At 38.8% G+C, this 25,661-nt stretch overlaps 1 protein-coding gene across 2 annotated transcripts in view; it reads left to right on the forward strand.

Annotated features, from left to right (window-relative positions):
- Window positions 1-25,661, forward strand: part of OGDHL (oxoglutarate dehydrogenase L) — a 51,708-nt gene that overhangs the window by 17,304 nt on the left and 8,743 nt on the right. For both annotated transcript variants that reach the window (XM_058029356.1, XM_058029357.1), the window contains exons 5-17: window positions 2,785-2,900; window positions 4,579-4,733; window positions 7,274-7,420; window positions 8,011-8,101; window positions 8,635-8,814; window positions 9,193-9,321; window positions 9,693-9,872; window positions 10,137-10,289; window positions 11,636-11,738; window positions 12,349-12,477; window positions 14,466-14,616; window positions 16,650-16,777; window positions 22,921-23,099. In XM_058029356.1, the coding sequence (XP_057885339.1) occupies window positions 2,785-2,900; window positions 4,579-4,733; window positions 7,274-7,420; window positions 8,011-8,101; window positions 8,635-8,814; window positions 9,193-9,321; window positions 9,693-9,872; window positions 10,137-10,289; window positions 11,636-11,738; window positions 12,349-12,477; window positions 14,466-14,616; window positions 16,650-16,777; window positions 22,921-23,099 (1,841 nt within the window). The remainder of the gene's footprint in view (window positions 1-2,784; window positions 2,901-4,578; window positions 4,734-7,273; window positions 7,421-8,010; window positions 8,102-8,634; window positions 8,815-9,192; window positions 9,322-9,692; window positions 9,873-10,136; window positions 10,290-11,635; window positions 11,739-12,348; window positions 12,478-14,465; window positions 14,617-16,649; window positions 16,778-22,920; window positions 23,100-25,661) is intronic.

Below are 25,661 nucleotides of genomic sequence, written 5' to 3' on the forward strand. Positions count from 1 at the left end.
CAATAGGGAAACCAAGCAATAAAGAAAGCACTGGACAGAGGAACTTAGGGTAAATTTCATACCAAATTTGGAATCTAATGTCTAATACTTATTCCTTGTGTAAATCTTGAAGAGGTCTCTTTAAAATTAACAGAAGAAAAGGTGGAAAGCATACCTGTGGATATAAGCCAAGGCTGATTATATCTTTTATTAGAAACTTCAGTTTACTGCTAAAAGAGGGTACACTAGGGTCTGCTTTTGCATAGGTTGTTCTCATTGTTAGGAGGGCTTGTGTCTGAGAAATTGGCACCGATCAATTTCTTTGCCTCTCTCTACTTGAATTAAAAAAACACCTGATTGATTTTTCTCTGCTCTTCAATCTACCTGGTTAGTTTAAAATGTGGTTTTCAACTTGATGAAGACACTGGATCAATTTTTCTTGATGTGTAGGGAAGCTTTTTCGATCAGACATAGTGCAGGAAGTAAATAAAACACTCCCTGCCTAATTTTACTATAAGCATATCTACTCTTTGCTACTCTGTTTTCTATTTCTGGTGTAGGGAAAGAAGGAGTTCTGATTGTATAAAGGAAGTGGATACCTAAGACTAGAGGGGTGCTTACACAAATTGGGTCTTCTCTCTGAAATTTGTCAGCTTTAATTAAAGAAAATTACCAACTAGAAAATACACGAGACATTTATTGAGCAAATATAATTAATTTGGAGCATGGGTGACTACTAGCATGTCAGTACACATTTCTTTACACTCTACAGATAATTTAGTACAGGGTGTTGTGACTGATCAGAAGGCATCCACTGAAGCCCTCATGCCCAGGAAAAATATTCCAGACCTCTGAATGAGATGGGGGGATGTGTTTGAGAGTGTAACTGAGGAGATTTCAGTTTCTGAGGAGAAACAAAATTTCTAATCCAGTCTTGGCAAGCTAAAATAGGGGAAGCTCTCAAATCCTATCCTTAGTGTTCCAGGCAGGAAACTTATGAAAGGTCTTTGTCAGGACAGGAAATATTTTAATATTTTAGTTTTCTATGCATTTTCTTTGTCCCATCTTCTGATTTCTTATTGAGAAACCTTGTGGTAGGAAATTTCTTCTGAGAGTTGCTTCTGAAAATGCAGGTAGTTACAGATGTACTTAGTGCATGAGTCACAGTATGGAATTGATTTTAGGATTTCAGTGAGGGTGTATCTCTTTAAACACGAGGTGATGCTTCAGTAAATATGTGGTGCTGTGGTACAAAGCACAGATGTTCTGTGTGTGCCCAAATCACTCCTGTACGTGTTCTGCTTTATGCATGAGAGGGCATCAAGAGCCTTTGAAGTCTGAGGGAAAGTCAGCAAAAGTGAAGAAATATATGCACTGCTTTGTTTCAAATGACACTAAAGGCCCTGCCATCCCCTGTGTCACTCTAACCTCCTGCTGGGAACAAACTTGTTACAATACCAAGAAGGAGAAGTAATGGTACCTATGCCTTTTTTGGCCATTCCAGGGCTGAAATTTTAATATATTATTGAAATTTTTATTAAAACCAAAATTAACATTTTAAAGTGTACTATTTTTAAAGCAAAAATGTGTTATTTACTAACAGTGCTTTATAGTAAAAGTGGTAGCAATGCAATCTTATGTCCTGTCTTCAACTCTTACATGCTGTTATTATTTCATCCTTAATTTGCTGCTTTGCTTTTATCTTCAGAAAAGTCACTTAACATTTTAGCACTTTATTGATTTAAGAGTTATGTGCATGCTGTTTTATCACTGCTAAAGTGGATGTCTACAGCTTATCTGGAACCAAGATAAAGTGTTCAAAATTAAAAATGGAGAAGGTGTTTTAATCCTTCAAATATTTTCACATGTGTAGGAACATATGTAGTTTTAATGTATATATAAGGTTCTATAACTGTGGGTGATGTGTATTGTAAGTGTTGTACTTTTTGCTGCTTACAATTATAAGGAACTATTTTTCCTTCCCTCATTTAACAGGTCTAAGTTAAACTTGTATTATACAAGGCCTTTAACTTGCATTGATACCAGTCTTTCAGTCTTGTCTGTTGAGTGTTTTGGCTTTTGAAACTGCATAATAGTTAGGTTAAATATTTTCTTAAATAATATTCTCAGCCAGAACAAGTTTAGATGTGTCCAAAACAAGATGGATCAATGTGGTTAAACAAGGTTTAGATGGTGGGGGTCTAGAAATCTGTGTATTTTATATGGGGTCACTGCCTGGGAACTAGAGCTGTACAGGTCATTACATGGTTATTTCAAACTAATTTCCCTAAAAAGAGAGAGTGTATAGAAATACCTTTAAAGTTCTCCAGAGTGCTTGTACAACATTTTATTGAACCTGTTGCGCATTCTTTTAGTCTGTCTATTAATGTAAAATGCTTCCAACCAGATGGTTCTGTTGGTGAGAAGGGATTCTTTTTGTGTTTATTGCCCATGATAGAGTCAGATATTTTATTAAACAGTGAGCTGTAAGAAGTAGTGTGGAAAACTGATGATGTGTGTCTTAATATGGTAAAATATAAAAAAGGCTAGAATGATTCTAATTCCAGCTGTTTCATTTGAGCATTTAAGAAAGAATCAAGTAATGACTATTTAATTCAAGTTCTCTTTTTAAAGTCCATTTTACTAATGGATGCCTTCAGAATATTCACACTTTCAATTTTTTAATCTGGTACCTTTTTTCTTAATACCGCTTTATTAGATATAATTGCCATGGCTTGAAAAACAATGCTGGTTTCCTTTTTGTCTCCTGTTCTGCTTCGCAAATCAATAATGTACCTGTTGTAGGGTTTTATGGTTTGCACGAATCAGATTTGGACAAAGTCTTTCAGCTGCCAACAACCACCTTCATAGGAGGAAATGAGAACAGTCTGTCCTTGCGAGAGATCATCAAGCGCCTGGAGGTCAGTGGGACGAGATTTCGTGTTTTCATTTGGAATGCTTTCATTCAGACCAAAGGGAACTTTTTCCAGGTGTCAGTCACAAAACCACTTATTGTTTGCCAGTTACTAACAGAGCATGTAAAGGATTCCAACAACATTAAAAATAACCTTTGTACTGTTTGTAGAGGTTGCAGCACCACTGGTGCAATTAGCTGGATATTGGAAATACACAGATTAAGGATGAGTATAAAAGAGGTGAATATGGTAGAATATTAAAGCCAGCCCTCATTCTGGAAAGAACTGATATTGTTTAAAAGGAAAAGAGCCTTTAGAAATTGTCTTTGAAGTATTTTAACACAGATAAAACACCTGTGCACGCAGTGTTCAGGACATTCAGGGGTTGCTTTCAGATCCTTTACTTGAGGAAAAATATGGAGGCTGAGTAGCAAATTGATGAAAGCCCAGCTGTGGCTTGTAGGCTGTGATGGTCCTTGTTTTCCATCCCCAGTCTTTTTTCTAGAGTTTCATTATCTGACAGGTGACATGGTTTATGCCACAGGAAGTCATCAAAGCTGGAATAATTCAAAGAAAAACTAATTTGAAGGAATAAATATAATTAGAGGCGAACTCCAAATAGCAAAGCAGCAAATAGGAATGGCAATGAATTTGTAGGCTGCCGAGTGAGTCATTGTTGGATATTCCCAGTTGCTTGACTTTTATGTTGGCTTAGCTGAGGCATGGTAAATTGTTAAACCACATTATCTTTGTTGTGCATTTGAGCTCTATATTTGGTTGGGGTTTTTTTGTTTGTTTTTGCACTTCTAGCTTATCTGTGTGGCAATAATTCTTAAAATTGTAATGTGCAAATAAAAGGACAAAATCAATTGCAAAATATAGAAGCCCTAAGGAACTGATTTGTGTTAAGAAAACATAACCCTCTTCTTTCCTCTTGTCTCTAGAGCTTTGGATTTTTTTTTTTTAATAGAGGTTAACATTCAACTCCTTAAAGGCAGTAGAAAGCACATACTATGTTGAGAGTAGTTTTGTCTCAAACTCACAGTAGGTCTTACTTCTGTTGACTTCTATTTTGGAAATATTTTTTCTAACGGAATACTCTTTTTAAAGCAAGAAAAATAAAATATAAAAAATGAACAAGGAGATAAGATTACTGCTGAGTCTTTGCATTTCTCCCCGTCCTTTCTCTGCTCTCAGCTGCTTGGATCTTTTTTCACATTTCCAGGTATCTGAAACTTGACAGTTATCAGATAATTTGCATTAGATTTCATAGCTGTCTTCTCACTATCTTTATTTCTTGGTTTAAGGTTACATTTACAAAAAATGTGATAAAGTACACAAATTTTGATAAATTACTTGAAATCTTTGCCAGTACATTTAAAGAAGAGTCTATTATGCCTGTAAGAAAAGCACTGAGTTAGGTGAAATGTGCCAGTCAGTGTAATGCAGGTTTGTTGGCCTACAAAATTTTGAAATGTTACTTTGTAGAGAAAACTTTGTGATAAAAAACTAGATTCAATAAAACAATTTATTCATTTGTAGAATTACTTAGGGGGAGTTGTTGTGAAACAGGAAGACAAGGTAGCTTTCAGGAGAGTAACAGAGGATATAATTTAAAAATAGATTTGTTTCTTTGTGGCCCACTGGCTCCTAAAGCTTGTCTGTTGGTGTTTTCCCTTGCTAGCATACCTACTGCCAGCACATTGGCCTGGAGTTTATGTTCATCAACGATGTGGAGCAGTGCCAGTGGATCCGGCAGAAGTTTGAGACGCCGGGAGTTATGAAGTTCAGCAACGATGATAAGAGGACCTTGCTGGCAAGGCTGGTGCGCTCCATGAGGTACCCTGGGCTGGGCTGGGCTGGGCTCTGTGCCTGCTGCCTGGGAGCTGCTCATGTGGGGGGAACAGAGTCTGTGTTGTGACTTAGTATCCTGTTATCTTCAAATGCATTTAGTGCTGTGCCTGGCAATGTTTTCATTGGCTTCAGGAGGTAAACTAGGAAAAAGTTGTTTCAACACACTAGTAATATACGTTTGTGTTAAAGAAAATAAGTGTCAGGACAATGTTGGTATGTGATTTCAAGTCCTTTCTGCCCTTTTCATTTTGAGATGTGCCAAAATGTGTTGTGCTGTTGTTACATGACCTGACAGCAGCAGTCTTAGTATCTACAATAAAAGAAAGCACATTTGGAAATAGCTTATTGACTGCTCCCATTGTGGCTATCTGTGTGGAAATACTGTGATCCCAGAGAATGAATTATCCTCTTACCCCTGGAACAAGACTTCTCAGACATAAGATTTATTTCAGTCCCTACAATCTGAAACATTGTGTATGTCCTTTGTTAAACACAAGAGTCAGAGATCTGTAAAGGCACACTTTTTGGTTAAGATTCTATGTTCAAAGATCTAAAAATGAAGTGCTCATTGGAGGTGTTGTAAAATACTTTTGCCAGGTGTTTTGTTTGCCATTGTTATAATGTCTCATTAAAAGTTTCATTTAAACAGAAATAAAAATTACACTTCCTGTTCAAGTGAGTATTATACTTGAGTAAGTTTGTTTAACAGGTGCTCAGTATGAACCATCTCCATTTATCCTAAGACAAGAATTTGTGCTTTTATTCCTGCCTAAGCTGTGGAAAGATCTGGGGTTTCTAGTGGCATGAAGGAGCCTAATGTTCATCTTGGCATCCTTGGCAGTTCATCTGCCAAATTAACTGTCTGCTGAACAGGGAAGAAAAAGGTTTTACAAAAATTCCTATCAAGCTATCTTTAGAGTGCTTTTCATTTTATTGTTTGAAAATTACCTAGGAAAAAAAGCCTGTTTTTGTGGAAAACTGGTTGTCCTCTTGAGATTTGTGGCTTTGTAAAGCAGGTTTTCATTTTTTTGCTCAAGACTGTTTTTAAAAATGATCCTTCCAAGAACTACAGAGTTCAGGTACTTGAAACTGAATTTTAAAGTCGGATTTTAACCTTGTGGTTTTCACAGATAGGTTGTTGAAGAAATGGTCATTTTAAACTCCTCCTATGTAAAATACTCATTGTATATTTCTGAGCTACTTTGTAATGCATTAGGAAACATGTTAGACCCTGGTGTGGAGCCTGATGTGGGCAGGGCCAAGCATTTCCAGATTAATCCTTTATAAGAGCAGCCAGTTTTCACCAGATGTTTTCCTCACTGGGTACTGAATGCATGCAGAGGCAGAGGCTGGGGCTCTGTGACCCCCAGTGGTATGTGGGGGACAGGCAAAGTGTAACTGTGAAATTCTGTAGCTCTGCACACTTAGTGGCACTTTGCCTCAAGTAATGAACTTGCTGCTTGTCCAGTACTGGCTGAGCTTGGTGCTGCAAAGAGGAAGGAATCAGTGTGTGCACTGCTTTCCTTTGCCCTGTGGGACCTTCACATGGCACCCTGCTTTCCCTTTGTATGCAAACTGGCAGAGCCCCCCAGACTTCACTCAGGAATCCTGGCAGAATGGTCAGTTGAGGGTCTGGCTTGTTCTTAGGTGGCTGGATTGATTATAAGGTATTGATGGGTGAGCTAGGAGAGATTCTGGCAACAATTCATATCACTACCTTTAGGACTTCAGTCTAAAGAGGGAAATGTCAGGATTCTAAGTGAGGAATAAGCTGAGTATTAATGGATTATGGCAATGATGTGAGGTGAGGCATTGCACAGATGATGTAACCAATACAGTTGCTTTCATGAAGATGTATTTTCTTTGCCTTTCCTATCTCCAAGCTTTACAATGTATAATCCTTTCAGTGTTTGTTAAAAGGTACTTTTTAACCACTCACATGGCCTCTGGCCCAAATGCATTAAGGAATGAAAGAGCTTAGAGCTGTCAGGGATAGACATAATTCTGCTGCTGAAGCTGAGGCAGGGATACCAGTGTCCTGCTTCTTGGCCCATTCCTAAGTGTTACATCACACAGTCTGAGGAGCCTTCCTGTTGAGTGAGACCTATGAAATAGGTGTGTTTTCTACTCTGGTTTTGTTACAAGTATTAGAAAATACGGGTTCTCTATTTTTTTCAATTCATGGAAGAGACTTCTTTTCTGTCACTCTGCCTTCTCAGTGGTCAGATTTGTGTACATGAGAACAGAGTTTAACTTGGGAAGTGAATTTTTTCTGAGGTAGGGACCCTTAATTGCTTCAAAGTCCTAGTAAACAGTTTTCAGATGGGGGAGAAAGAAGACTGAATTCACTCCTGTGTTTCCCTCTCCATGTGTGACTGAATTCCAGAGGTGTATAACTTGTATTCACGGATATTTTAAAACAATTTTATGTAGCTTTATTTGCTGTAAGATGGTAAACAATTTGTATTTGCTACATTACCTTAGTGAAAATAATTTGTCTTGTTTTTTGTTTCTTTTTGGCAAAGATTTGAAGATTTCCTTGCTCGCAAGTGGTCGTCTGAAAAGAGATTTGGTTTGGAAGGATGTGAAGTAATGATTCCTGCACTTAAGACCATCATTGATAAATCCAGTGAAATGGGAATTGAATATGTTATAATGGGAATGCCTCATAGGTAATGCTAGTGGAAACACCTCAAAAAGTGGGCTCACTGTGTTGGGACCAGTTTTGGGTTCTAGAAATTTAATTAAAAGTTGATATTAGAGAAGCTGAGGTAGGAAGAGTTAGTCATAACAAGTAATGGGAACAGAGAGCTGTAGCAAATGCCTGTCACTAAGAGGCTACAGGCTTCAAAAGTAAATGATAGAGAAACTCTGCTCAGTGTACTTTGAAGCTGCAAGCAAATGTGGCAGCAGCCATGGTGTCTCTGCCATTGCATAGAATCTCTAGAACTGGGAAAGCTTGTGAGGTAGTTTGGGACTTACTTTTGCAGTCTGCCTTAACTAATTTATAATGGGATTATTTGAAGACTGCTAGATAGCTACAAAATTCACTTGGATAACAAGATGTTCTAAAATATCTGAGGGAATGCATTGGAGGAACTTTGTAATGGGAAGAAGGGTTGAATCAAGGGTTTCAGGCTCAAAAGTTTGAAGAGAGCGTTTGAATATTTCTGATAGGGTGGTTTGCAGATTGTGTAAGTTTTATGCTGTTGACTCTGTTAGCACCATGTTTGAGACATAACTGTGTTTGGAATTTTCTTAGAGGTCGGCTGAATGTGTTGGCTAATGTAATCAGAAAAGAGCTGGAGCAGATCTTCTGTCAGTTTGATCCCAAACTTGAAGCAGCTGATGAGGTAAGATGCTTTTTCATTAGATCTGTATGGAGAGGTCAACATTCATGATGGTTTTCAGTTGTTTTGGTCATGGTTACTATGAAAACAGCATTATCAGCTGCAATGCCTTCTTTGCTAGTTTGAGGAACATGATTTGGTGAAATTCCTTAACAAATTTAAAAATCATAATTATAATATTAATATTAATTTAATAATAAAAAATTATAATGCTTCTAACATGCAGAAGGTCTCTCAGAAGTGACTGTAGATAAATAAGTTCCATTTGACAGAATTCATAACCTCTAAGCATCTCTTTGTTTTATATGAATGTATTAATATGCTGTAAGTATTTATCTAACATTTGATGACAACAGTAAGATAATAGAATAGGAACAGTGTTTCAGTTTAAAATTATGGTGCAAACCCATGGTGAACACTGATGTTCAGGTAACCAGATGCAGTTTTCAGGCTAAAGCACAAATTTTAGGCCTAGTGAATCAGATGGAGCAGGTCTGAATGACATTCCTGAATTGTGATTATGTCTTTCTTTTTAGGGATCTGGGGATGTAAAATACCACCTGGGAATGTACCATGAGAGGATCAACCGAAAAACAAACAAGAAAATCACTCTGTCCCTCATGGCTAACCCTTCTCACTTGGAAGCAGTTGATCCTGTTGTGCAAGGCAAAACAAAAGCTGAACAGTTTTATCGAGGAGATACAGCAGGGAAAAAGGTAAAGATTGTTTAATATAGTAACTTGTAATAGTAGTTTCTCATGGTAATTCCAATAAAAATAGTTTGCCGGTAGTTTCATATCACTGAATCTTCCACTTTTCCTCCTTCAAAAGGGCTATATCACCTGCTGAACTAGGTAAGATTCCTGACATGAGACCTCAAGGGTAACTTTGGGAGGTAGGCTTAAAGCTTCATTTCCTTTGCAAACTGAGAAAAGGCAGCAGAATGCTGAGAAATTTATGGTTTATTATAAAATTGCTGTTTTACTTTATAAACACTACAAAAATATGGAGCCAAGAAATCCTGCTGAAAAGCTGAAATTGCAGTTTTCCTTTCTAATATATGTGTGGTATGTGTGTACAATTCTCCCTCTTAGGTTATGTCCATATTATTACACGGGGATGCTGCCTTTGCAGGACAAGGAGTGGTTTATGAGACATTTCATCTCAGTGACCTCCCATCCTACACCACAAATGGCACTATCCACGTTGTGGTCAACAACCAGGTAACAAGTACAGCCTTTTGCAATTACCTTCTCTGCTGAATACTTGCCCATCTATCTCTTTTTATTGTTTGTTATTAACTGGGTTCCTCTCCCCCTCTGGATATTAGAATGGTTGAGATGTTTCTGAAAATGATCCTAGTATCTAGCAGCTCTTGAGTGGATAATATTTTATCACCTGTGTGTATTCCATTCAATTTGTAGTACTTAATTGGATTAGGTTTGCTTTGGTTTTTAAGGGAGCAAAAAGAAGCTAGCTAGCCAAAATGAAAAGCTGATGCTGTTGCTGTGTGAATGGCTATTAAATGCAAATTTCAAAACAGAGTAGAGGGAGGTGGCCAAATGATTTTAATGGAGGTGTCTGGAATTTTTAGATTGGCTTCACCACAGACCCCCGCATGGCCCGTTCCTCTCCGTACCCCACGGACGTTGCTCGCGTGGTCAATGCTCCCATTTTCCATGTGAATGCTGATGACCCTGAGGCAGTGATGTACGTGTGCAGCGTAGCTGCAGAGTGGAGAAACACCTTCAACAAGGATGTGGTTGTTGACTTGGTAAGTCTTGGTTTCTTTACTTTTCTTTCTGTGCATTTGGTACTACTCTTTATTTTTTTTGTGCAGTCAAGAAACATATTTGATTTTAAAGGCCTTTAGTTTCCTCATTTTAAAAAACCAAGGAACAAACAGGCCAACAAAAAGCCATGATTTTTTTTTTTTTTTTTGTGCAATAAACCTCTCAAAATCTCTGTAAAATGATGAAATGGAAATATTCCATTTTACATTTTTCCTTATCAACAGAAGCAATCTTTCCCTTTGTAGGTTTGTTACCGTAGAAGAGGGCACAATGAAATGGATGAGCCCATGTTCACCCAGCCTCTGATGTACAAGCAGATCCATAAGCAGGTGCCAGTCCTGAAGAAATATGCTGACAAACTGATTGCAGATGGGACTGTGACACTGCAGGAGTTTGAGGTACATGCCAGCAGAGTTAGAGGGAATCTAAGGAGTTGTAAGGAGAAAGTTCCAACAGTCACTGTATGCTGCCTGCTTGAAAACTTCCTTACTGTGATATGTCTTTACCCTTTGCCAATTTGTGATTCAATTTGGCTTGGATTTTTGTGTAAAATACTATTGTTGGAACTAAAGGACTGGAAGTATTCTGAAGTAATTAAAATATATTGCTCACAAAAAATTGCTTCAGTTCTGAGGGGAGAAGGTGATTAAATGAGAACACTGGAAAATGGAAGCATTTGTCAGCTGTTCTTTATCTCTAGAACCTTGATTCAGCAACAAGACAGTATTTGAACACTCCTGTTGATAGCTTAATATTGAGACCCTTGGCAGGCTTGTGTTCAGCAATGATGAAATAGAATCAATTTAACCTTTTAGTTTTTTTGCAAGAATTCAACCAAGTCCAGAGATCATTTGAAGTATTCCAGAACGGTGAAGTGTAGAGTTGGTATCTATTAAACTGGTTAGGTCTTTACCTTAATTTTTTTGAGAATGGATGTTTAGAGTGCAGATGAAACATTTTGAAGAGCCTTGAAACATTCAAGGACCTTCTGAGAAGGTGTAGTGATGTGATATTGCAGATCAAGAAAATAAGCAGTTTGTGTAGTTGCATTCTGTAAGAAGCATCACAGCTCATGCAGAAGTAGCTTTCCTGAATCATTTATTGAAAGAGCGTGCCAGTAGAGGCACCATGGAGTTTGGTGACTGGCTCTAGGATCCTGGATGGATGTTTGGCTGCACAGACTGAGCTCAACATTGCTGTTAATTCCTTTAAAGATTAGCTAATAACTTCAGTGTGATTCTGGGTTGAAACACAGGTATGGCAGAGGTGTTCTGCCTCTGGGGAATATGGCATTCTCTGTTGCCCTTGAGAGGTGTGGCCAGCAGGTTCTTTGCTAGACTCTCCCAGACAGACTAAGTTTTTGGAAACTTCTTTTCCAAACTTTAGTGACTTTCATAGCCAGGAGTATGAGAGCTGGATGATTTTGATCTTAGAAGTATGACTGTAAATTATATTTAGTATTTCATTTGTTGTCTCATTCAAGAGCAAGGCTTGCAGCTTCAGCTCTTGGTACACTCCTCTGTAACACCTGTCCAATGAAATGATTTATTTAGAATGATGTGTGTAAGCATGTTTCTAGAAGGCAGTTTGATGCTAGATAAAATTAATTTTATTTCTTTGTATTATTGTAACTAAATTTTCTCATGGAGTTAAATAGCTGGTATTGTCATGCTGAATGAGAGGTGTCATCTGTAAGATATGAGGGTGTTATATTTATCCATTTTAAAATCTTTTTGTTCTACAGGAAGAAATTGCAAAGTATGACAAAATATGTGAAGAAGCATATACTAGATCTAAGGATAAGAAGATCCTTCATATCAAGCACTGGCTGGATTCACCTTGGCCTGGTAAGCAGTTGTCCTTTCACTTATTGTAGTGTTACCCAAATGTGCTTTTATTTTGAGTCCAAATTCTAGGATTTAAATAGATTTTATCAGACAACATTCCTTTAAAATGGAATATGCGACCTTTGATTTGCCCCTGTTAATAGTAAATATAGCATTCTGTCAGATCAACTTGAAATAAATGCTTTTGTTAAAAAATGTGCATAGTAAGCTGTGACTTTGAAAAAGCCATTTTCCAGTTTAGCAGAGAAGTGGTTTGCCTGTACTGTTAACTGTCTGGGCTGTCAGGAAGAAGGAGTATGTCTCATGTTAGTTATTAATTTATTTATTTTTATTTGAGGGATTGAGGTGCCATATGCCTTTTATTGGCAGCCTCTGCCCACGTAGCTGGACTTCACAGGGAGTGAAAGCAGAAACAAAATAGATCATTGTGTGCCTGTAAGATCAGCTTCTGTTGTCACGCAGACAATCAAAATTATTGGTTCCCAGCAAAAGGGGAAGAACTAGGCTTAGTCTGCTGCTTAGCATGTCACTTGAGTTGTTGAATGAGTAATAGGTAATGTCCATATGTCCCAAGCAGTCCCTGAGCATGTCCCCATCGCTGCCCTTGCAGGTTTCTTTAACCCGGACGGGGAGCCCAAGAGCATGTCCTGTCCCCCGACGGGCATCTCGGAGGAGCTGCTCACTCACATCGGCAACGTCGCCAGCTCAGTGCCAGTGGAGGACTTCAAAATACACTCAGGTCAGCTGAAGACTCCGTGTCTCCTCCTAGCTTGGTGTCCTGCTCCAGTTTTGTATTTCTGCACAGAAGTTATTCTTGGGCCATTTCTCAAACAGGAAAATGCCTGTGACGTTTTTTACTTTGACTCTTCCACTCCATGGGTGAGGAGAATGTGACATTTACGTTCCTGCTGCTTGTTCTCAGCATAATATTCTTTCAGTATCACACTACTTCTCTTTCATACCTCATTAAAATAGATTTTCCTCTGAGGGAGGTAGAAGTCTTTTTGCAACCTTAAGTTAATAACTTCTTTCATTCTTCAAGTCCTCACTTTTTTTCCCAAAAAGTCTTAGCTTTTGTTCTGAAAAGATTCAGTCCTCTCTTTGGCATCTATTACAGTAAGTGCCTGTGTCACTGGGGAGTCCCAACACTGTGTCAGAGTTCTGAGATCGTTTTATTTTATGGGCAGGTTGAAATCTAGCAACTATTGGGAACAATAACCTGCTCATTCCATGGAGAAGCATGGAGACCCTTTGTTTAGGAATCTTTTTGCTTTTGTTGACTTATAGTATACATACTAAGGATAAGGAATAAAGAGATTTTTTTCTCTTTAAAATCTTTAAACAGAGAAAGCTAATCCTCTCTGGAGTCATCCATCAAAGAATAAAGTTTGTCTTCTGTAAATATTCTGTGTGTTTCTGTTCCTTTGGGAAATTATACACAAGTAATGATGGTTAGGCATTCCCAGTTATTAATTACAGGCTTATTGAGCAGATACAATTAATGGATAAATTTAACTCTTCTACACATTTGTGCACTTCGTTGTGACACTGATAAATTAAAAACTGTAGTTGCCCAATAGAATTTAGTATTAGACATTCTATTTAAAAGGTAAATTGGTCTCATGTTAGTAAGTTGATTAACCATTGACACTAGGGAACAGTTGCCAGTATATAAGGTAGATTTATGGGTCAAAACAATTATGGTATGCTAGGTTCTTTATGCAGTTTAAAAGGCTGTGAGAGAGAATTTGTGGAGAAACAGAATGGAAGAGAAACAGAGATTTGATGTACTTTGTCCTTTCACTCGAATGAAAATGCTTATTATCATACAGTCTTGCAAAAAAAAGGGAAGATTTTTTTCTAATCAAATGTTTAGTATATTCTAAAGGGAAAACTGTCAAGATTTTTTTTTAACTTAAAATGAAGCAATTTCAAAGAGAGTTTTATGTGGAAAGAACGAGAGGTGTTTTTCTGTAAAATTGTGGAAAGTAAGGAAAGAGCAATATGGGAAAATAACATATGGGACAGCTTACCATAATCATTAGTGCAGATATGAAAATAAGATGCTGTCAATTGCCAGTGAATACAAGTGACTTGTGGCCTCAAAGCTGGAAGCACCTGTGTGCAGCTATCAAGTTTTGTTCCCTTTGAAAGTGACAGTGTTGTAACTTGTGTTTTGGCTCCCGAGGTTATAAAATCTTCCCTGAAAAGTCAGCCATTGGTTGCCAGCTGAAAATCCATTGGCACCTGCTGCAGTTTTTCTATTTATATGATATTCATAGTATTGATCAGTCCAGCCTGTTTCACTGTATAACATCTCCAGAAGTGCAATAAGACAAATGCCAAAAATGAGGAAAGGAAGGAAGACAAAAATTCAGAAACCAAGTTGCTATTTTCAGTCCATTATAAAACAGTACTTGATGTTAGGGATGTGAAAGTAAATCTTGAGAAAGAAGAAATTCACCATGGGTCTTTTTAGTTGTCCTCAGTAGTTTCTGACACAGTCAACGTTACTTCTTCAAACAGAGGGTATGAACATTACACAGCTGTTTGCTCGGGAGGCAAGTTGTTTTATTTTGCCAGCAGTTCAGTTCTAGAAAAGTTTGTAGACCTGATTTGGTATCTGTGCTTAGTCTAGGCAATGAGGAAGGAGAATGGTGAATGCAATGTGAACAGAGAATCTCTCTGACATAGATCCATTCATTCCTGATCTTTGTTCCCATGCAGGACTCTCTCGGATTTTGAAAGCGCGCGCAGAGATGACAGAGAACAGGCTTGTTGACTGGGCCCTAGCAGAATACATGGCTTTTGGCTCTGTCCTCAAAGAGGGGATCCATGTCCGACTGAGTGGCCAGGATGTGGAGAGAGGTACTTTCAGGTTAGTGCTGACATAGCTGTTAAACGGTGTTAAAACTCTTGAAGTCCCACACTTAAAGAAACAGCTTAGCATTTGTTTAAAAAATATGGTCTTCTGCAGGGAGGGGGAGGTTGGGGCTCTTTCTTCAGCATTAATCTGAATGCTATAGGTTCTTGCAGTCAATAATAATCAAATTTCCTGTATATCTGTAAGCAGCATTTTAAAGTATAATATTTAAGCCAGAACAAGCATTTTTAGACACTTTCTACCTTCTCTTGCTGAAAAGTAGAAATGGTATCTTTCCCTCTGCTTTCTAACAAGAAATGCAGTTGCATTCCATCTAATTGCTGGGAAGTAAGAGAGGATCCTTGCTGCAGCAGATCCTGAGTCTCTTAAATTCCAGTGGTGGCTGCTTGGAGCACATGTACCCTGTGCACAAACATGTTGCCAGTTGGTGAGGCTTTTAAAGTGAAATTTGTACTGAGACTTTTAATGCCTGTGGGACTATATGAAGGCAGGATTTCATCACTTGGTAAAATATGTTCAGTTTGCTGCCTTACCTGATTCTCTGTAGAGTAAAATGTTAATGATGTATTTAATTGAAACCATTGAAGTAATGCCAATTCCTGGGATAAATGCTGCACTGTGCTGCATTGTGAATGCTTGTAGAAGCGAGAAATAAATTTTGGTGCCTGTCTTCTCTGGTATATCATTGGCTAGAGTTTGGGAAGAACTGAATGTACTGTGCTGCGACAATAAAACAACACGATGGGGTGCTTTCACTATTTTGGAGCTTCTAAACTGATGTCTAGAAAATAGTTCTTTTTTTCAATATTCCATGTGATGGGTTCTTTTCTTCCTGTTTCAGTTCTCAACACTATCAATAGGTAGAAGCTAGATAAAGCTGCTGACAGAAGCACCAGACCCCTTCTTTTCTTGTTGATAACTGTTGAGGAAGGAGGGAAGGGGGTTGTCAGTAAATCTGACAATTGTAGGTGTGCAAATTGTATGTCTGTATATTTCTGGCTGGCCATCTATGCTCATCTTAATCGCCTTTTGCTAGGGAAACACAAAGCTTTGTACTCAAGAAGCTTAACAGCTAGGTCTTCTGTCGTTGGCTTAATGATAAAATCAAAATTACAGTGGCAAAAATGATTTCTGCTAAACAGCTGCCTGGTGTGTGAATTTCCCCTTTATTCTCTACTTCCATCCCTGTGCTGCTCTTGAAGGGTTCAGTCTTTTCCTGGCTCTTCATTGTTGAGTTCTAGATACATTTGAGAGCTCTTTTGCTAGTATTCATTATAGCAAAGGGAAGTGCAAAAAGATTCAGACTTCAGTGTTGGCAGCTCTACAGCTCTAGTGGTTGTAAAGCTGGATATATTGCTGTGATTCACTCAGTCTGCTCAGAGAGTTAATGGATTGCAGTAATTACTTCAGTCATCTCTGTTTTGGTAGTATTCCTTGGTGCCCTATTCTAATGCTGATTAATGGTGTTGTGGAGAACAGTAAATGGTGCATGTGAGTGGAAATAGCAGGGAAGAGGATACAACTCCTTCAAGTTCCAATGCTGAAGATCACATTTTTTTTTCCAAAGACAAACAACAATTATTTCAAGGAAAATATTAGAATTTGTGAGGAAGGCAGAAGGAAATGTTTTTAATAACAATTTTGTTCCTTTGAATTTCTTTAATAATTCTATTTTGTAGCAACAACTTCCCCATCCTTTTGTCTTCCTCCCAGTTCTACTAGCGATGAGGTATTTTCAGTTTCTCTGAGTACTTGAGAAGCCTCAGTAGTCAGTAAGTCAGTAAAAGTCAGTAGTCAGTAAAAAGTCAGATAGTCAGTAAAAATCTTTACAGTGCAGCAATTGTATTTAGACATGTGATTGCATTTCCCATGGCTTCAACCAGACCAGGTCGTTGTGTGTAGCAGAGATAACCACGGTGCTTGCTTGCTTTCCAGACCACAATTTTGCTGCCTTAGCTTTGAAAATAGCTCTGTTAAAGCCCAGAATGATTCTTGGCTAATAAATCCCTTCCAACATCTCTTTGCAGCCACCGTCACCATGTGCTTCATGATCAAGACGTTGACAAGAGAATTTGTGTTCCCATGAACCACCTGTGGGAGCAGCAGGCCCCCTACACCGTGTGCAACAGCTCCCTCTCCGAGTACGGGGTCCTGGGTACGTCTCCATCTCCTGGGGTTTGCTAGGGCTGCTGGGCAGCAAGCAGAGCTCAGCAAGGACAAGAATGGGGGGAAAAAGCTATGAAATGGTCATGTATGAAACAGGTATCAAAGCTCTTCCTCTCAGGTTCTGCCATCCCTTAAACAAGCATCCCCACGTTTTACAGTTTTGGGATTCATTTAAAAGCATCCATCTGCTATTGTTGATCTTGGCAGTGCTGGAATGTGCACCTGATGCTTTCTTAAGAGGAACTGACAAGAAAACCAGAGACACTTTGTCATAGACATCTAAAAAAAATCCATCCTGGCCTTATCTGAACTGCTATTCTGAATGTGCTATTTCAAGAAAACAAATTCTTTTTAGTGATAGCATTAATCATAGTGAATTATTTTACCTTCAACCACAGAGAATGGATAACCTTACTCTGACATGATGAGGGTGGCAAGAGGAATGTGGAGCACAAAACAAATACATCTAATAATTTATCAAAAGTGTTACTGATTCTATGGATAATAAAATATTGTGTGAAGGAAGAACTTGAAACATTGTAGTAGATAAAGGTGGTAGTTGATAGCTGCTTGTTTCAAAGTTCAGAAATATTTGGTTACTTAGTCATTTTTGCAATGCTACATATTGCCCATTGCTAATAATATTAAAATTCAAGTGGTATAAAGCTGTATGGAGCAGGGACTGAAGATCAGATTTTTTAGGTATTTTTGCTAGCTCTGTGGCAGAAATGGTGTGAACAGAATCACATTTTTTGTATTGTATACATGTAATGGTGAATTCAAAATAGGAGAGTGCAAGCAAGGATGTGTATAAACGGGAGAAAAATAATTGGCATAGATAAAATTCAAGAACTTAATTTCAGAGAATGATTGTTTCCAATTTCCTGTTGTTTCTCCGTGTGTTCTGGGTTTCTTAATTTGAGCCTGTTTACAGTGTTGCTGCAAAACTTGTGAGTAATGGGTCACAGGTTTCTGGATTTGGTTTTTTTTATATTCCAAAAGAAGTGACAAGTGTCTGGATATGGTTGAAATCTGATTTTGTTTAAAAAGTAACACCTCAAAGGAAGCCTAGTGTTGATATGGTGTGAAGGCAATTCTGTCCCAATTGCATTCTTTACAGAACTAACCAAGTGGGCTCTCTTTCTTTCTCTCTCTCCATCTCATCCTGCTCACTATTGTCCTTCCACCTTACCCAGCAAAAGATGGGTGGAAGTTGATTTAATAAAATTCATTGAATACAAACAGTAGGGTAAAATAGGGTCTTGTTTGTATGCTGAAAACAAGAATACCATTTCTGTGAAATTCTGCTTCACCAGATGAGATGACAAGTTCTCCAAAACTAATAATATTGATACTTTTAATTTTTAAGAACTTTAAATCCCTTCTGTCTGAGATGCTTTCTAACAGTAAAGGAGATTAAATTTGTACAAATAGTTGATAAGTGATGTGACTTTTTGTGTGTTTGTTGGGTTGGGTTTTTTTAAAACTAAAAATGCCATGTTCTATGTTGAAGTGATTTTAAAATGAAGTTTTCTCTCTCTTGCTGACTTTTATTTATTGGCCTTTCCCAACATGTTTACTCTTGTGTATTGCCTCCATAGAGAGACATTTTTGGGATAAGCAGCAGTGTGTGAACATGTCTCTTCTAGTTAAGGCTCTGAGTTAAAGAAGAGCTATCAGAATTTATATTTATTTGGCTGGTAACATCACTGGGTCTCCTTTTTAATAATGGAAGAATAAGCGAAGGCTTGCAGTTCCTGGAATTGGTTCTTCAGGAGAACCAAAACCCCTGAACACTTTATTTTCTCTAACTGCTGTTTCCACTATCTAATTCTGTTAAAAGAAGCCATTTAGAATTAGTGCACTGAAGTGTTTGGTGGCTGTAGGAGAGTTGTGAGATAATGTAAAGGGGGAAAAATGGTGAAAAAGTGTTAGGAATTTACTTATGACTGTGTTAACATGCAGCATCTCAGAAGCATTTTAGGTATTTCCTCAGTTTCTGTGAGGGAGAGCTAAATAAAAAGGATTAAAACAGCCCAGCATGATATAACTACATATTATTTCCTTGGCAGGTATATAAGCCAAGAGCTGGTATCTGCTCAGAGCTGTGAGTTTTGCACCAAGTTATAGTCGAGGTATTTAGGAACACCTGGGGAGCCACTGCTCCATTAAAATGATACTCTGGCAAGACTCATTTCACTTAGAAAGAAAACAAAGTCAGTTGTAGTTCAGTTGTAGTTCAGACAACTGCTTATGTTTTGCCTACAGGAAACTGTGGAGTGGGTGTAAGCTGGGCATTAAATCAGAGTACTTAACAATCTGATAATTTAGAGTATTTAACAACCTCTGATAATTTTGTTTGACATCCTATGTCTACTATTTTTAGTTATACCCAGATTATGATAATTTAGTTGTGCATCCACTTGCCTTGCTTATTTTTGCCTTGTACTGAAACTGAATATGGAAGTTTAAGTGATGGCTGTGAGAAGTCATTTAAGCAAAAAATGTTTGTCTGAACTTTTTTGCTGATTAGGATAGAGGAGAAAAACAAAAGTAAATTACAGATGCTCTATTCTAGCTCTTCAACATATTTTTAAGACTTGAAAGGATTTCCTGTCTTTCTTTACAGCCCTCAGAATGACTTGTGTAGTGTTGAGTCTCTATCCAAGAGGTGGGGGTCTTTGTCAGATTCAATACTGCCTTTGAGAGATCTTGGGCTGGGGCATTCCATACTGGGACCTTTCAAGGCAAGGTAGACTTGCAATTGTGTGTAGTTCAGGAAATTCCTGAACCATGAGACTTGGAGTACAGTTTTTTCAAGGGGAAAAGTCAAATTTTAAGCAAAAGATGAAAGGAAGAAGACAGGTATTAATGTAATTTTTTTTTTTTTTTTTTGCAGTACACACCTAGGATGGAATATGTAGTATTACTGCTCAGTCAGAACAATGTATTTTTAAAGTTAGGGGTAGCAAATACAAATACCTGTCAGAAATCCTGTTAGTAACTAGGACAGACTTTAGTAATCAATGGCATCTGCATGGAGTTCTGAGAAGGCATCAGTCTGCCTGTTCAATAGAGTCAGCCACCAGATGGGTACTAACTTCACTTTGTCCTGAGCTGTGTTTGGGTCTGTGAAAGGATGCATATTCCTGTGCTTAGAATTTCTGTTAAAGATAGCAAAAGTCTGTCTTTGAACCTTTCTTCATTCTGGCATAAAATCCTTGTACTGATAATCCCTTTTAACCATTAGTTAACATTCATGCCCTAAGTCACTTTAAAATCATATTGAATTAAGTTATGGCTGAAGCCTTACTTACATTAATTGAAAACTAGCTATTCTTGACAATCATGAAAGTGCTGTGGGGAAAAACATAGCACAGTATGCTGTGTAAGCTGCCACTTGGCTTGGCAACACTTCTTTCTGTGCCAGAGTGGCAAAAGAACAGTGAGGGAGCACAGCAGGCACTGGACTAATAGAAGCAAGCATTTCTGCTAGGTCTGTCATCTAGGGACCATAATGAACTCCAGCAATTGAAACATTAGCTTTGCAGCCTTAATCAAGTGCTGTGTATTTTTCTTCCCTCTGTCTCCTCAGTGCAGAAGTTTTCCAAACTGCTGTGCTGGTTCCTGGTTCCCTGTGCCCTGGTGTGCTCTGAGCCCTGAGCAGCTGCCTGCTGTTTAGAGCTGAATGGTTGCTCTCCAACACCCTTTGGGTGTGCAGATTCCTTACCTGACATTCTTTGAAAGTTATTTCACTGCCTGGATTTGGATTTCTTCACAGTTTCAACCTGTTCTCTGTTTTTAGCTGTGCAAGAGTTAATCCTTTAATCCCACAATATTTGCAAGGATTTCAAAGAAATGCTCAGTCCTCATGAGGGACCTGAGTAGGAACTTGCTCCCCTGCAATTCATGTCCCATCTCTGGAACAGTGAAGACTTTCTACTTGAGGTCATGTTCCCTGATCTTGACTCTGGTGCCCAAACAATTCCCTTTCAAGAGAACACTTCACCCTCTCCTGGGCTGTTTACCTTGCTCTGTCTAGATCTCTCTCCACCAGGACTTTTTTTTTTTTAATTTAGCAGTTCAGATCTTGTTCTTTAAGCAATTTTCTCCCCATGAAGGTAGTAGTAGTAATTCTTCACAGACTCCTTAATCTGTCAAGAGTTAAAGCTATTTCACTGCTACAATTATGATTGGAATAGTTTTAATTTAGTAACTCTCATTGTCATTTCCCTGGTGGAAAACTGAGTTCTGGTATACCAAAGATATGTATACCACAGACAAATGTGCCATGAAATAGTAGTCTCAGCAACATTTTTCTCAAAATACTAATCAGAATGTATAGATTACATTTGGATATGTTTTCCTAGACAATTTTATAGCCGTCAGAAAGCTTGCAAATGCTATCTGTGCTAAGATCACATTTTTTGATGCAGCCTCACCTAGAACATTTTTACCCTGTAGAGATTAGTGTGAAGTTGTCAACAAGATAGGAAATGAGAAATTATATTCCTTTTTCCATGTGAATATTAGAGGTGATCTTTCATACATGAGGTAGAATTATATGTGTGCTGGGACCAAATTTTAAGTATGCACTGAGCTCCATACCCTTTGAAAAGCACTGTTTGATTATTGATAACTCTTGAGGGGTCAAGACCTCAGTTTGTGCTTCTCTAAAAGCAAGATTACCCCACCCTTACAGAGAGCAGCATATGCACAGATAAGTCTTGAACATATTGCATATTTTCTCAACCATGTCACCCAATCAGCAGAAATGGTCTCTTAATGCTTGTGTAAAATTAGAATGGGATTCAAGCCTATCTAGGGAAATCTATTTTTCAGATACCTTTGGGAATATGATTGACGGAGTTGTGTAAATTTTTCCCTTGTTTTCATTGTGTTAAGAACCACGGAATTACACAAACAAGGAGGCCAGAGATGGAGGAAAGGCTGAAGGAAAGGCTGTTCAGGCAGTCAGGCCAAAGGCAAGGCCAGAAAAAGTAATTCTCTTTGGTAATGACCCATCATGGGCACTCACAGACAAAGGGTAGTCTGTCTGACTTTGCAGTCTTTTTTTGGCCTCTAAGGTATCAGTTGCCTTTTGGTGGGACCATGAGCATCTGCTGGAGTCATGGCTGGACTGTTCAGAGATCAGTAGTCTAAAAGCCAAGTGACTCAAAGATTTCTTGCCCTAGGGGTGGTAAATGAAAAACTGGGTTGGAATTACCAAGGAGTAGACTATGAAGACCCAAAAGTTAGTTGATCTACTGGGGTATGCTTCAATAAGAGTACTCCCATATTGGAGTTCTGTATTTGCAACCAGATCATTATACTCTGTGTAGAGCTTCAACATGAAAGCTATCTATTAATTACATATTTATTCTCTGTGTGTATTGAGTCAGTTTTGCCTCACTCAGAACCTCTACACCCAGAGCACTGATATATAGCTCTGCTTTTTACTGAGAGCTTTAACTTTTTTGATTATAATCACTCCAAACTATAGGTGAAGAATCTGAGTACAGGTATTCATTCAGCACTCCAGGCTCTGCTATATCAAAGGGTCAAAGGAAAATACAAACAGAGATCAAATACTTTAACACTGAAGCAGAAACCTAAAGGTTCTGAGGCCCCGCCTCAGAAAGGAGTTTTTATCCAAGTCCCAGATATGTTTGCCATGCAGCTGTTATATTCAAATTTTTGGAAGATCTGAAGACCAGGATCATGTCTGTAGAATGAAAATTGATGTTACCAGTAATTTTCTTTGTCTTTCTTTCCCCCTCTCAAATGCAGATGATAATGTATGGAAATATTGAAATTAATAAATAAGTCTTTAACTGGGCTGTAAGTGCATTTTTATAGGAGAAGATAGTAGGGAGCTTTTAGGGAAACATATTAAAGTTGGAGAGGAGGGAGAGGGTTTAATTTCTTTAAAAACTGCTATGACATTGATGTGTTTGAGGAAAAGCTTGAAGGCTTGGAGAAGCTCCCGTTGAAAACTGCATTATTTAGAATGGGGCCCTGAAAATCCGTTTCATGCTGTAATTTTGGGTTTGTTATATTTCTAGCGAGGAATGAACAGAATTTTCAGGAAATCTGTTGATTTTCTATTTCTCCTGCCTGTTTGCTTGTCAGGTTTTGAGCTTGGCTTCGCTATGGCGAGTCCCAACGCGCTGGTGTGCTGGGAGGCGCAGTTTGGGGACTTCCACAACACGGCTCAGTGCATCATCGACCAGTTCATCAGCTCCGGCCAGGCCAAGTGGGTGCGGCACAACGGGATCGTCCTGCTCCTGCCGCACGGCATGGAAGGAATGGTGAGCAGGTGCCCAGGGGAGGGCTGGCTGCACTGCCCTCTCTGCAGCTGGAAAAGACAAAGGGGGATGGGGATCCCGGGGGAGGAAGGCACTGTTAGGCGTGTGGGGCTGCCTCAGTGTTATGAGAAGAATTCAGATAGATTGGCTGGTGAAAACCAGAAAACCCTGAGAAGTATTTCTGAGCTCTTAGCTTTGTGTCCTTGTTAGTGGCATGTACCACTTCCCCCATTTTTTTTTCCTTTTTTTTCTCTCTTCTTTGGTAACTTTCCCTTAGACACTGCCTTCTTTCCTCAGAAAGCTGTATTCTCAGTGTACAATAGGAAAAAAATCATGTCTTAAGAGTGCTTGCTTGATTTTATTTTGCATGAAGTATAAATTCTGCACTAAATTCTTTTGCTATGAAATGATATAAAACAACTTTAAAATGTCTTCAAAAATCATTGACCTTGGTCAATTTTGATATAATAAGAAATCTTCATCTTTCTGGAAAGGAAGATATTTCTACTGGCTGTTGACTCTCTTCTTTGGGGGCTAGTAGGAGGAACTAGGCAATGTCTTAGAGGGAAAGGGTGTGGCCACACCCTGTGTATAAAGCTACATGAAGTTCATATCAGCAGCAGAATTGTTCTTAAAATATTTTAAATTCTTTTTAAGTTTACATGAGCATCATGTCAGGCAAGGTTAATTTTCTCCTTTTCAAATACATTAGCCTTCATGAATTGTTGCATGTATGTTTCTAGTTTTCTATTTAAAAAAGCATAGTATGTGCCACAGTGGCAATCTCCATCTGTATAAATGCTTTAGACCTTTTCACCACAAACTGTGTCATTTCTATTCTCACAAACAATTTCGTTTATTTCCATTCAATTATGATCCTGTCCTGATACACTGGGGTGCATTCATGTCTTATGAATGGCTTTCCACATCCATTGTGCTTAAAGAATAATGGGTCTGATGCTGTTCACAAGGGTTTTGATAAATTAATTTTTTTAACTGTATCCTGAGGGGACAACCTGAATGAGCCCTCAGCAGGAGGTGTGGTCCTCTGCAGGGAAGCACTCAGCTTAAGGGGCTGGTTCTCTGCTACTTAGAATACATTTAATCTTTTTTTTTCCCATAGCCACTTGGCAGAGAAGATTTGCACAGGTCTTCTGAAACATGCTTATTTTGCTACTAGTGTCAGCTGCTTTTGGAATATTTCAGAATCCCACCAGGCTGCTGAAATCTTTTTCTCTTCCCAGAGGACCTTTTCATTACAGGAGGACTAGTCTTTGTATAACTACAGTGTTGGGGACAAGATGATTTGGGGAAGGATTCTTAATGGGATATGGATCACTTCACCCCTAGGTCATGCATTCACAGGCAAGTTGGCTGTGATTGAAAGACTCTGCAGCCTAAGGGCTCCTTGGGGACTCCTCTGAAAGTAGCTAATGGATTCAGTATAGGTCTCACTGGATAGGTGGTCACAGTAGAGATAAACCCTACCCCATCCCACACAGTTGTTGCTGGCAGTCTGATTGGTGGTGTCAGCACAGAAACTGAAGATGGATGCGAACATTGAGGCTCTGGACTGAGGTTGTTGCTGGGGCAGTGTGTGAGTGATGGGAAAGCCTCACCTGCCTCTCCTGTAATTGTTTGCTGGTAACATCTCTGTTCCCAGTGTACTGACTGCAGTGTGCCTGTGCAGCCCTGGCTTTTGTGCTGTGTGTGCCATGCTTAGTGCAGGATTTGATTTACAGCAAACAGATGTGAACAGCAGAGGTGCTACAATAAACCGGGTTGCTACTGTGCACCACAGTTTTCTGCAGCTTTGCTCCTTGCTCTCAAGTCCTTTCCTGTCTGTGACCAGATAATTTGGCACCTCAAAAGTGGAGGCAGAATTCTAAGGAGCAGTGATACAAGGCACAGTTCTAGGCTGTTTGTGTTATACCTTTGTTGACGACAGAATGTTTTTTTCCTTTGAATTCCCTTAGTCCATGAAGCAGACTGAATCATGGAATCATAGAATGGTTTTTGTTGGAAAAGACTGTAAAGACCATCCAGTTCAAACCTGTTCACTATGGCAGGGAGCCTTTCACTAGACCAGAGACTGCTCAAAGCCTCATCCAGGCTGGCCTTGAACGCTTCCAGGGACAGGGTATCTACAGATTGCTCTGTGCCAGTGCCTCACCACCCTCACAGCAAAGATTTTCTTCCTTGTATCAAACCTATGCTTGCTCTCTTGCAGCCTAAAGCCATTCACCTTTGTCCTATTGCTACCTGACCTTGTAAAAAGTAGCTCTCCATCTTTATTGTAGGTCCCCTTCAGGTACTGTAAGGTGCTGTAAAATATTTCCCTGGAACCATTTCTCCCCCAGGCTGAACCATCCTGACTCTCTCAGCCTGCCTTCATAGGAGAGGTGCTCCAGTCCTCGAATCGCTTTTGAGTCCCTCCTATGGATCTGGAATCCTGCACTTGGAATAAGGAAGGAGGATGTGTTCAGTCAAGGGGGACCACAGTTGTCAGAGTAATGACTGATTTTGGAGTTCATGAATTAAGATTTCAATAGAGGAAGTTACTAT

Source organism: Melospiza georgiana, chromosome 8 (assembly GCF_028018845.1).
Source record: "Melospiza georgiana isolate bMelGeo1 chromosome 8, bMelGeo1.pri, whole genome shotgun sequence".
In the NCBI taxonomy this organism is placed as follows: Eukaryota; Metazoa; Chordata; class Aves; order Passeriformes; family Passerellidae; genus Melospiza; species Melospiza georgiana.